Raw genomic sequence first — 13,303 nt, 5'->3', positions numbered from 1 at the left:
CTATTCAAGAGTTACCTCTTCGTTACCAGACTTCTAGCGGCTTTTTAGATCTCCAGGAGCGGGCACCCTTTGCTTCCATATATGGAGATGTGCATAGTTTCTTCTTACGAGGTTCGCACGATTGATCGAGTCTGGTTCCTACCCAGGGGGGGGGGGGGGGGGGGCGGGGATTATTAGTTAACACTCGCGCGCTTAGCGACCGCGCCTGAGATTTGAGTAGGACGCACGGTTACCAAGACCGTAACGAATGCTGACGGATTTGTTATTCAGGCTAAATTTGTTTTGAGTCAAACGGCGCGTTGTTACTTGTTAATCAGGGCTATTCTACAAGAAATAAATGGGGAGAAACGACCAGAAAAGACTAAAGACTACTTTATTGTGAGTAATTCAACTATACTTGAGACAAATTCTTGAAAGGAACGACTCGTGATCTGTTCTAGCGCATTTTGGAAACAAAAATGCGAGAAGTTAAAGAAAGCTAGCCTAACATTTTTAAAGTTTCAATCCATTCCGACCTCCTCTGTTTATGGCCAGAGTCACTAATCGACAGTTTGTTTCCCTGGGGGGATAATTTATGACAACACTAGACAATTATTTTCTTGTTTCTGTTGACTCGATCGTCTGGTGCCTTGGACATACCCCTATGTCGCCTGCCAACAGGGCAGCGATCTTTTGCTTTTAGAGTAGCCAAACTCTGGAACTCTTTGAATAATAATATGCCCCAAAAATTTTAGGCGTCATTTCGCAAATGTTTTATTAGGTTAATATATACTTGTAATACTCTTGATACATTTATTGTAATTATAACATTGTTGTCTTATATTCTTAATTACTTAATTTAGATTTGTAATTGTAATTATATTGAACTGAAAAACCCACTTTGGGAGCATCAATAAAGTTTGTATGTATTTGTATGTATACACATAAAGGCAGATGGACATCTTGATCTCATTGGTGGAACATAAACAATACCGAAGACTGAAGGAGAGGGGGTGGGGGTCAAGGAAGCTATCCACAAAAGTCTTCACCCTAATAACATCAACAAGGACAGCGGAATTGAAATTCCCGAAGCGTGGATGCCTACGATCAAGAAACACAACAGGAAAGTGGTACAACAACGGACCGCTGAGGGAGCAACTTCTCGCAGGAACAGTGAGGATTGAAATGCACCAATCACAGCCGACCATCGCGATATAAATGGTGCCGCATGACCAGTCGACCTCATCGCCTGCAATCTCGTACCCAGAGTCCTCAGGCTTTTTGGTCAGCTGGTTGGCGCCATGAGAGACTCTGGGGACTTCGAATTTTATTACCACAGGATTTCTGCGGTAAAAAAATGCAAACCGTTACGGAGCAGCCAATTAAAATAATAATTTTTTTCGAAGTCCCCAGAGTCTCTCCTGGCGCCCTCCCGCTGACCAAAAAGCCTGAGGACTCTAGGTACGAGATTGCATCGCCTGGTGAAGACTGTTAATGTTTGTTAAGACGCCCAACATCCAGGAATCTGTATCGCAACGCACCCTGAGATCCGAAGAGAACCTTCTGCTCAGATCTCCTTCATGCAACCTTAAGTCTTATATTCTCGGTGTGTCCGCCAAAGCTGTGCAACTGGACATGAAATGAACCCCATAAAAGCTTACTATTCTTCTTGGTGTTGTGACAGTAATTGTAATTACTTTATTGTACGGTAAAGTATTTACGCTTTAGGGCACTCGTATGTTTTTCACAACAAATGTATAATTTTTTCAATTCTAAAGCTTGAAGCTCCGTTCACACCAACAAAACAAGTAAATCAGGTTTAATAAAATGAAAATTGGTAACAGAAAGCTGAACCATTGGCTTTGTCATAGGATTCAAGTAAACTTTAACTTAAAGGGCCCTAGTCAGCCACACATTTGTTTTTGTTTATATGCGAGAGTTTGGCTATTATATTTCATTCGGAGCATGTCGAAATGAACGAAATCACTGTGAAACCACTAATCGACACTAAAGATAATGAAACATAGTTTCAGGAACACAACTTACAGTAAAGCGATAAGATTTCTCTTCACAATGCAATATCAATAATTTCGATGGCATCGAAAATGGCGGAGGCTGACTAGGGTCCTTTAAGGTTTCATTTGTGCTAAATCCGCAGTCGACAAAAATCCGAGAGGAGCTTTTATGAAGGAAACAATTTTAAACCGTGTTTAACGAAACAGCTTTTAAACGTGTTTAAGCCTTGGTGTGAATGGGACATTAGACACAAATGGATAAAGTCAGAAAAGCCATCAGTGATATCGATATTTTAGTCTGTCAAGAAGAATACTGTAACATGGTCAATCAGGTATCGAAAGAGACCAGATTCACATTTATAACAACTTGTAGGAACACAATTTCGGTACTGTGGTGCTTCCCGCGATCATAAGGGGGCGGCCAGTCAAATGAAAGCCTCACTAGTTCTCCCCTGTGGCGGTTCAGTGATTACTAGTCTTGGTAACCTGAGTATCAGGCCTTCCTAAGGGGAGGAGGGAACCCTCCCTTCCCCCCCCCCCCCCCCACCCTCGAAAAGCCTGATACTCAGGCTATAGTCGTGGTCCTGACTAAGTCTTTACAATGTACAAGGAAAGAAAAAACAGCCTGTACTCAAAAAGAAGCTTAATTTTTAAACAAAATTCTCAAAATACCGCTTTTTAAATTTAGGGTTTTTAAACTGAACGAGCATTTGAAAAGGGTAGGGCAGTTTGCTCTGTTCGGAATATTTAGCTGAATATTGAAAAAAAATTAAAACCACAGAAAACTATCTCATTCCCCAATTTTCTTTTTGGATTCCAGTAGCCCTTGCCGGGATCTACTTTGCCCGCATAGTCATAAAGTGCGCAAAAATACTTCTATATTTGTAGGAACCTTCCTTAAATGACAAAGGCTGGTCCGTCAAAGTATAAAAACTGTGGAAAGTGATGGAAAACGGTTCAAGCCACCTTAAAAGATATATTCTTACTTACGATCGAGCATGATGCACACAGTAAACCGCAGATGTTAACAATACTGAATAATCAACATCTTTATCCACTTCTCGGGGCACTCGGAGCTTTTTTCCGAGTATACCTGTGTCATTTACTGATTAATACATCATTCTCATTTATTCACCAGGCTTAACATATTCCATCACATTCATTCCATTGTGTATATGCCACTCATTGACATTCCCATCCTAGCAGTATGCAGGATGTTTGTCCCATGAACCTAGTTTAACGGCCTTAGCTCCCACAAGTCTCCTGATAGGAGCACTCGGATTTTTTTTCGGAGTATGCATGTGTCATTTACTGTTTAATACATCATTCTCAAAGGTAATGTTATTCACAAACTGAGCCTCCGAAGAGCAGATGTTGGATGGAGGCGATCCTCCTTTGACATTTTTATTGTTTTATTTTATTTTTTTTGTTGAAAGAAACGACAAAGAAAGTTATGCCAAAGACGCCAACAGTTAATCTACAAATGGAAGACAAATCTATACTCCGCTCTTTCACTTTTCACTTAAGGACGGTGCGCATACGTTCTGCTCATCTCGAGATACTCTGGTTTTGCTGTGAGTAGTACCTACTGATACAAGGATATTTTTGCTTGGTTTAAAACTATGCAGAGAAAGCAGGACTTAGCAAGTGCTCTTGGTATCTGAAAAGAAACCTAGCGGTAACCATGCATTTTTCAGAGATATTAAAGCTTCAATTTCGAAAACAACGCCATACATTACTTTGTATTTTACTGTTTTTAGAATAATTGTCGTTTATTTATCTCTAAAAAAAATGCCCCGCTTCCCCCAATTTTCTTCCTGGATTCCTGTAATCCACACTAAGATTTCCTTTTCCCGCATGGTCATAAACTGTACAAAAACAGTTCTGTATTAAGAGGGACCGTCCTTAACTTGTAGAGTATTACTTGTTATAGTGTTGTTATTCGTGAACTGAACTGACTGAACTGAACCTGGTTTCAGACGTTTCACTTGACCAGTAACATGTTGTTTAATTTTTTTCTGGATAACAAACGAACTTCTTTTACAAAACCAAAGTTTCAGTGTAAGGCTAGGCACCAACGCTCTCTAAAAATAAGATTCCAAAGTCCCTGTGCGTCTGACGTCACATGTCCAACAATGGAAGCCACCACCAAGAGAATTGGCAAAGCGGAGGGAGACTGGAACACACTTGATTCCCAAACTCTTGAACATCTAAACAGCCAAAAGTAAAGAATGTTGGGAATTAGAGGGGTTTTTTGTCATAAAGTAGTTTTAATTTTTATTTAAAAGGAAGGGGGGGGGGGGGTGATCACTCAATGGAGTTTTATACGGGGTGGCTCCGTCCGGAGGTTGAATCCCTCAACCTTTAATTTTTACCGATATCGAACCGTTCTGTTGTAGGCCAAAGACGGAAGAACATCCCATACTGGCACAGTAATAATCTTTTCGTTGCAATTTCTAATAGGAATTTTCTTGTATTTCATTGATACCCTTTCTGGTTCACAGTCTACAAATGCGATTCGTTAAAATGCCTATGAAGTAAAAAAAACAACTTTAGGTTATTGAAACGCCTTTTAAAATGAGGAAGGATGGTGCTTTAGTTTTTCGATATCTTCCCTCCTTCCAGAAATATTCAAGTTTTTGTATAATGCAAATTAGAAAATGATGACGTCAAATGTGGTTACAGCATGGAGACAAATCAAAAAATCATCAATACCTTTAGAAAGAATGGGCTCCTGGCTTAGGCAATTAAAACTTGGCACCAGTATTGCGCTTTAAGAAAGACACAGGGTGGTCTATATTGTGACGTTGCGAGGGCAACACTCTTTGCTCCTATTCCTTTCTGCTTTGAACAAAACATTTCCATTTGTGACTTTATAATACGAAAGAGATGTTCCTGTTCCAAAAGGACGCAATGCCTACATTGTGTAAATAAACCAAACTGATTGCAGGGCCGACACACTAGTCTTCTTCAGGGCCAGAGTTACAATGAGAAAAAGTAACGGCTCTTAAAAGTTTAAATTTAAACGTAAACATAAACGGTTAAAGGTTGTCAGGAAATAAGTTAAAAAAAGAGGAAAGAGCAAGGCTAATTTTCACTACAGGAGCCAGTACTTTTATTTTGTCGCGGTGGCCCTTGCAAACACAGTTTACTACTGGTTTTTACGGTTGTCAGCTCTGCAATCAGTTTGGTTTATTTACACGTAAAGTGACGTCTGGCACGTGCATTTCTACTACAAGAGATTCGGCAACGGAATGTATTCAGAACAGTTTATTTTGCGTGGTGTGGTCCCCTGTATCCAAACGTTTCCTATATTGAGCTTAGTCTCCTGATCAATGATTATGGAATGGGTGATGTTTGTCAAACCAACAAAGGGAATTTTATTCCCGCATGACAGAGATCTGGAAACAAAACTGTTGCCATGACAACACAGTATGTATTACCAGGAGCCCATTACTTTATGTCGTTCTCAAGTTAAATATTACTAGTGCCAAGTCGGAGCTACGTTAATACAGTATTTCCAGAGATATATTTGATTTTCTGATTTATCCCCACAGTGTAACCACTTATTATTATTTTTTTATTTTATTTATTTATTCACCAAGACATACAAACATAGAAAGTTACAATGAATAATAGACTAAGATCGTACATAAGTTTAGAGTAAATAATAATAATAAAAGGAAAGGAAGAAGTGGCGAGGAGACCTCAAGAAACCCCCGGGCTTATACTGAGAGGTCTCCTCGGAGATATGTTAGCACTTTAAGACCAGTAAAGACATTGTATTTAGACTTTTTAACATACGGTGGTAAGACTATAAAGACATAACAGAGTCGGACGTTTCATGCAATTAACTGAGGAAATCAAGAAGCTTTCTTTTGAAGGTGGATAGACTAGGGGAAGACGTAATTGATAATGGCAAAGCATTCCATATTTTTGGCCCTCTATAGAGTATAGTAAATTGCTTGATATTAGTTCGGCAGGTGTGAGGTCGAAAATGAGCTGAGGTTCTAGTATCACAATTATGAATTTGACCACCAGTCGGAAATAAATTTAAAAAGGGCGAAGGCAGCAAACGCTGGTGATCGGAAAACATAAATTTTGCGATATAAAGGGAATTCACTTTAAAAATATCTAGGATATTCAATTGTGCAAATAAAGGTGCAGAAGGTGCAGTTGTCATCAGTTGTCAACGTTTGACTAAAATATCTTTGGAACGAGAGAAGGTATTACAAAAAAAAAAGAACACCATTTCATTCCTATTTATTTTGAAGGGTCTTTCAAACAAGCTTAACTTGTTTTTAACTTCAAAGGCACTTTAACATACTAAAGTTTTGACGTTGCTATTGTCAAGAGATCGATGATGCATGTTTTCTTGCTATTGTCCTCACTAAATCTGCCATGATTTCGTCATACCTAGATTTCGGACTGTTGCTTATGGCAAACACAGCCTGATCTACTGTACCTTGGCCCTGCCATTTGGTCCAAACTCGATATATCTATTCGATTGTCTGAATTACTGGGCACTTTCAAAAGGCGTATTAAACTTGTTAATTTCACAAGCCCGCTAGACAGCACTTGTAAAGAGTGTTTTTTTTTTTTTATGTAACAACTAATAACCGATTTTACGTGTGGACGTACATTTTATGTATTTTATTGATTATTAAATTATTTTTTTTAACTTTTAGACAAATAATTGTAGTTAGGTGTCCCCAATTAGTGTACATTGTATGCTAGCGACTTCGACACTCTATTAAAGTTCTTACTTACATACTTACTCACATACTTACTTACCTTTTGAATGGTCTTTTCATTTTTGTCAACAACAACTCTCCTTGGATCCAGCATGAGAACATTCATAGACAACCACTTGGACGACATCCATAGCGGGTGTGTGTCTGGGATAAGGGGAGTGGGTGGCTTAACAACTGTCCATCCAGCCTTGTGGAACATGTCAATCTGATGACACGGCCTGTCAGGATTGGACAGCACTAATCCTGGTCCTATGATGTTAAACGTTGCATCGATATGCATTGGGTTAGGATCGTCAAACGACAGCTTGTGAACCCGGTAACCTCGTTCACCAAGATGGCGGCTCATCCATTCAATTCCAAGGTTGTTAGTAACCTGAAACAGAGAAAACACAAGGCTGAGCCTAAGGCCCTGACAGATGAGGAAACCTTGTCGCAGAAACATTCTTTTTGCTTAAGTTTTTTCTCGCTTGTCAGCCCTCGGAAGATTTGTTGAGGAAACTCGTTTGTTGCTTTCGAGAAAGTCGAGAAACAAAGAACGTCTCTGATTTTTCAGGAGCAATTTATACCCGCAATGATATTTCCGTGTTTTCGGGGATCTTTTCTCAGAATTGCAACTCAGGTAATTTAGCTGATTTACCGTGTAATGTTGCTCCAGGAGACCTAGGTAAAACACTACCTTAAAAATTCGCACTTCAGTAATGGTTGCGCGACATTCAAGCAACGCACACGCATCCAATGACGGAGGCAGGTAATTTTGCGATAGAAATGGAATAATTTTTTTTTTTTTTTTTTTTTTGACTGCTAAAGTGAGCTGGACTACTGTCACTATAAATTCCCGGACTTGCTAGCTCTGTGAAGGAAATTTGGTTTGCCCAGGTAAAGAACAAATCTTTTACCTTAGCAGGATTTTATCTTACTGTCTTCAGATTAGATCACCAGCCTGCCAGCGCTCAACCAACTGAGCTACGAGGACAGCTGGGAGGAAGCTGGTCGTGAAAATTAGGGTATTTTTCCATTCGCGGCAATGGGGATATTCACTGAAGTCCTGCAAACTGTGAACTGCGTAGCACCATTTAATGCGATTGAAATTTTAATGAAATCGTTATTCAAAGTGCATAAGAGGACTGCTGTCCTTATAGTTCCCCAGGCTTGCTACTCTGTGAAGGAAATTTGGTTTGCCGAGGTCAAAGAAAAATCTTTGGCCTCAGCAATTTTGCGTAGAAGAAACAGAATCAAGATAATATTGTTTTCTCATAATAGGATCGACCTTGATAGGTAAACAATCCATACTTTCAGCTATAAACCTAACAAATGATTAAAGGGGTAGTGTCACCTATTTTTAGGGTCCCTTTGAATAGGCAGAAAATATATTTGTATCGGTGGATCGTTAAAATAATGGTTCAGTTTTTTAACAATATCCCTAGTAGTGCACAGAAATAAGTATAAATTATCTTTGGCTGCGGATGGTTAGGATGCAAACTTGAAAAAAAAATAGTGAACTTTTTCAAGTTCTGCCCGGAGAAATCACTGTGAAACCACTTAATATTTTTCTCCAGGTGCTCTTCGAGCAGTTTTCGTGCTAGAAAAGAGGTTCATAGTCAAATATCTGCGCAGATTGCACCAAAGTACAGCCAAATCTCCACGGCACTGCTCCTTTAAGGTGATTCCGTTGAATTGCATTGCGCATCCTTACTGCGCATAATTTTTCGCGTCATTTAGCGCGCGCACGAGCGCGCGCACGCAGAACATTACGGGATTTCCTTGAGGTTAAGCTCGGCAGGAAAATAAATGGTCCTTTTCTTCTAAACAAGCACGGTGACCCCCATTTTTTAATGCATCAATTTAAATGTCATACGGTTGACCACTATATATCGCGATTTAAAGAAAAGTTTAATACTCTACTTTGAGATATTTTTATTTGAATGCTTTAAAAAGCACGTATTTAGGTAGTACTGCTTACGTGCACACGCAGCAAAATCTTTAATTTCTTTCATAATCTTAATTCCAGTTCAATGAAAATAGTTTGTTGTGTAAGATTAAAGTAAATTTTGTTGAACTGCTTCGATATTTTAATGCATGAAATTAATTTTTCTAGAAATGGTGGTTCCCTTTTCTGATTACTAGTGATCCTAATATAAACCTCGTGGGTCATCTATTTACTATAATAGCCGGCCATCCAGGTTGCACAAAAACGAGCACGGTGACCCCCATATTTTATTGCATTTTTGTCGTATTTTTTGTACTGGACCAAGTCTTAGACAATTTTAAATACTCCTTCTTTTTCAGCGGAATCACCTTAACTCAACAACTCCGGGAATAAAAAGTGGCAGAAGGAAGAACTTTGTAAACACCTGACTCCTTTGGACGAATATATCACGCCCTGCTCGGATGAAATCAGCGGCATCAAAACAGGGCTCAAACTCTGTAGTTACAAACTTTCCTTTCGCGGCCAACTTGTGGCGGTCTTCAACTGTACGCATTGGATAGTTCTGAAAGTTGAAACACAGGCCTCAGTAAACTGAATGAAAGGAGAGACTAGACCGTCAGACGTCACGATCACTAACTCAAACTGAATACAGCAAATTTTCCTGCTTCAATTGAACTTTGTCAACATAGTAATTCTTCTGACGGTTTATAAACTTCAAAAATACTCAAGGTTTTTACCTGATCATAAAGGTCGTCGCTCATAAGAGGCTTTGGCGCAGTCGTCCATTTGGCACCTTGCTTAAAGTACTCCTTGAGAAGGGGCCTGTAGGCGCGATATTCAAAGAAACGAGACCGCCATGCCATGGGCGCCTCGATAATTTCCTCACCGACAACCATGAGAATGTCACGTGGCATAGCTGCGTACATTCCCGATGACTGGAAGTCCGGAGTTTTGTAGACCTAACATTAAAACCATAGGTTAAGAAAGGCAATCATAAAAAATTAAGGATGTATATGCATTCTTTATAATATGGGTATATGCATTCTTCGTAATAGCTTCTACAAGCAATACAAATTGTACCTTTTAAACACCCAATGAGTATTTGACTTCTCTGCCCTCACTATTAATTGTCATTTCTATTATTGTTATGTAAAAATTGTAGTCTTATTTTATGCACTCTTAATTTTCTTGTCTTTTGTTTTGTGCTACTTAGTTAGTTGCACGTTATACGCCAGTTAGCTGCTTCCTTTGGTCACTGCGCACATTTTACCTTTGATGATTTATGTCAGTAATTTAGTGTTGTCTTCATGTTACGTTAGTGATGTATCGTAAGTTCCTTTGGTAGTAAACTATTGAAATAGTACATAAATAAAAAAATCTGAAATCTGACATCTTTGTTACGATATTACGTCGCCGGCGATTCACCTTGAAACAATCACAAGTGTTAATTGTTGTTCCCCTTACACCTTTACCTCTGAGAAGTTCAATGCATCAGGACGGCGCACTATCACTCCTTCATGTCGCAAGATGTTGCAAAATTCTTCTACTTCCACCTGCGCCTTCCTAAGATGCTCCAGTGGAAAGGATTGGCCACCAAACCGATTGAAAAATGGCCAGTTCTTCTCGTAAGTGTTTGCTTTCACTTCGACAGAGAACTCCGGCACAGTAGCTCCTGAAGTGACAAAATGATTGTACTAAAAAATTTGAAATACCATTGATAAACTTAAATTAGATTAGGGGGATAGTTTCTTGAGAAACTGTGTTGGCGGCTACATCGGTGGGGAATAGAGACGAATGTTTGGTTTATCAACAGAGTTGATAACTGAAGGTAAAATCGCTACCGCAAAGAGATTCGAGTGCTGACGTACGTTTCGAGTGTCAGTGGTGATTTTACCTTTAGTTATCAACTCTGTAGATAAACCAAACACTCGTTAACTAAGATTATGTTAACAGTAAAGCCAACAAAATAGTTAGGGTCTGGTTCAGTGATACTGGAAAACTAGGGCTTCACTGGGAGGTTGGCTTTCTTTTTCTTCTTTTCTTTTTTTTTTTTTTTTCGTTTGTTTGTTTTTGTTTGTTTTGTTTTGTTTTTGTTTTTTGACTCGTCAAACCTTTCTATTAGCAGTAATAAAAAGACATCGAGGCCTGAGAAATGAACTGTACTTTATCAGAAATAACTAACAGCTGAACAAGCAGCTGAACAATCAGAAATAACTAACAACTGAACAAGCAAGACCCACTTCGAGTCGACCTTCGACTTTAAGTCAAGTTAGATTCCAGCGAAGAGCTTTTAAAAATTTGCTGGTTGACGTACCCACTGTATTGCGAAACCAAGAACCGAAAATATGATTGCAGGGCTGACACTACAGCAAAGGGCTTATTCAGTTTGGGACAATACTACAACTAGTCTTCTTTAGGGCCAGGATTACAATGCCTCTCAAGAGGCGTTAGTTTTTCTCATGGTCACTCTGGCCCTGAAGAAGACTAGTTGTACCAGTTGAAGTATTGGCCCAAATAAATAAGCTCTTTACCGTAGTGTCAGCCTTGCAATCAGTTTGGTTTCAGTTTACACGTAAAGTGACGTCTGGCACGTGCATTTCTACTACAAGAGATCTTCAGAACAGTTTATTTGTGCGTCGTGTGGTCCCCTGCATTCCAAAGTTTCATTATCTTTGGAAACTCTCAGTATGCACCAAATTCCAGCACAATAACAAGAAACTGTCGAAGCAGTAGGCTCGGTCGGGTATGTCAAGCCACAGTTTATTTTTATAATTTATTCACCTTCAACGCGTCCTACGATGACTTCCTCGAGGGGATCCCATTCGTTATATGAACACACGGGGCTTTTTAGTTCCTGCAGTTTGTCGCTGTCCAAGTCATCAGCGACCTTACTTGCTGGGTAGCTCTTTAGCTGAGTTCCCGCGCATGCGCCAGCATGACTCCTTATAACAAGCGTTGAACATGCTCGCCAAAACTGAAACATGAACAAAAAGATTATTGCCTCTAATTAATTAAGCAAACAATAAATTTATTAACATTGAAATCTGAGAGAAGCTATGTGATTTAAATTTTAAGGACGGTTAAGCCGCCTTAATTAAGTGGTTTTCAAGTGGCTGCCGGAAAACCGATCCTAACCACGCTCTGGCTGGCAACATCCGTAGAAAATGAAAAAATACTGAACCATCAAAACTCAAAAATAATGCATGAATTTTGCATTAAGCGCAGAAGAATGCGTGCGAGCAAGTGACGAATGGTTTTGGTTTCACTTCAAATTGGTGGAGAAAACGCCGCAAAAGTCTTAGCCAAGAGAGGATGAAAGCTATAGAACATAGTAATGCAAAACTAGGGCAACTCGCAGAACTTTCGACAAACCTGGACAAACACAGCCTAAAGCCGTGTCTAATAGCAACTGATTCTTTCGCTGATATGGACGGAAAATGTATAAGCTGTTTGTAAATAAGATCAAGTCTCTTTTAACCTAGAAAGCTTGAAATTCATTAAATTCACATGCTGCCGATTGGCTAAAGCAGAAGACATTTTAAAATCTCAATTTTCTTTCCATGGAGGGCAAAATTACCCACTCCTGGTTGAGTCGATTGGCAAAAGTACTCGCTCTTAATTGGCTTAGCATGCCTAAATATACTTATATTATATTCAAGCTCAAATTTTTCCAGACGAGCAATACGGCTCTCCCTGTCTAAACGACAGGAAGTGGAAGGATGAATTTGAAAGAGGATATTTACGATTGGAAACTGTTGCCTCACCGAATTCATAGATAGAATTTATTTTTGTCTTAGGAAAAAAGTTTCTTGACATTCCAAGACGGTTTTCCTTCCCTAAAATAGTCTTAAATGAATTCGGTAATAGAGACATTTTATGCTTTACTCCGTTATCTTGATTATCAAAATATTTCAAGCGTTTCAGTAACCCTCCTACTCGTGGTGTTTCCATACACAAAAATGCCACTGCTTAATTATTTGTCAAATACTACTACTAAGTGTAAAATGTGGCCACAGTTGTAGTTATCGGAGTGCATTTAGTACAATTATCAGCCACTTAAAAGTGAGCAGTCCCATTTTAACTGTTAAAGTTGTTATTTTTATCTTTTTACGACAAGCTTTATGGAACAAGCTTTATTTCCCCACAGTAGAGCGAATGCCTTTTCCCATTGTTCGTGGACTAAAATTATTTGAGAATATTTTCCATACGGCTAATCATATGGCTATAACGGATTAAAAAACAATTAACAAATGCTCTGTTTTGGTTTCTAAAATAAGCCTAAATCCCCTGACGGCAAAACAGTAAAACCGTTCGGATCGCTACCCACTGACCTCCACAACCCTACCGAGCCTAGCAATGATCGTTGCAATATACATAATTGAAATAGTAAATTAAAAACTTTTGGCAACTAATAATAGGTCATTTGAATTCTTTTATGGTTTACATAGACAAAATTTGCGTCCATGCAAGTTTGAAATTCTGTGGTTTTTCTGTGAAAAGTGCTGCCTAAGAAATACAAGTTCTGTAACTCGATGTGCGTGGCTTGTTCTGACCATATCCAAGGACTGTAGATTATCAAGTTATAGATAAGCTTATTTTCAGCCATAATCAAAAATCAAGAGCGAGCC

General features: G+C 39.1%; 1 protein-coding gene across 2 annotated transcripts in view; it reads right to left on the bottom strand.

Annotated features, from left to right (window-relative positions):
* Positions 1–3,978: 3,978 nt before the first annotated feature.
* LOC146453503 (glycine amidinotransferase, mitochondrial-like) overlaps positions 3,979–13,303 on the bottom strand; it is a 161,570-nt gene continuing 152,245 nt past the window's right edge. For both annotated transcript variants that reach the window (XM_085096557.1, XM_085096558.1), the window contains 6 exons: positions 11,457–11,649; positions 10,148–10,347; positions 9,413–9,634; positions 9,100–9,237; positions 6,789–7,121; positions 3,979–4,204 (listed from right to left, as the gene is read on the bottom strand). In XM_085096557.1, the coding sequence (XP_084952683.1) occupies positions 4,079–4,204; positions 6,789–7,121; positions 9,100–9,237; positions 9,413–9,634; positions 10,148–10,347; positions 11,457–11,649 (1,212 nt within the window). In that variant the 3' untranslated portion in view covers positions 3,979–4,078. The remainder of the gene's footprint in view (positions 4,205–6,788; positions 7,122–9,099; positions 9,238–9,412; positions 9,635–10,147; positions 10,348–11,456; positions 11,650–13,303) is intronic.

This window comes from Pavona decussata, unplaced genomic scaffold (genome assembly GCF_977016875.1).
Source record: "Pavona decussata unplaced genomic scaffold, jaPavDecu1.1 SCAFFOLD_330, whole genome shotgun sequence".
In the NCBI taxonomy this organism is placed as follows: domain Eukaryota; kingdom Metazoa; phylum Cnidaria; class Anthozoa; order Scleractinia; family Agariciidae; genus Pavona; species Pavona decussata.
Note: the sequence above shows the minus strand (reverse complement) of the source record. Positions and strands in the feature narration are given on the sequence as shown.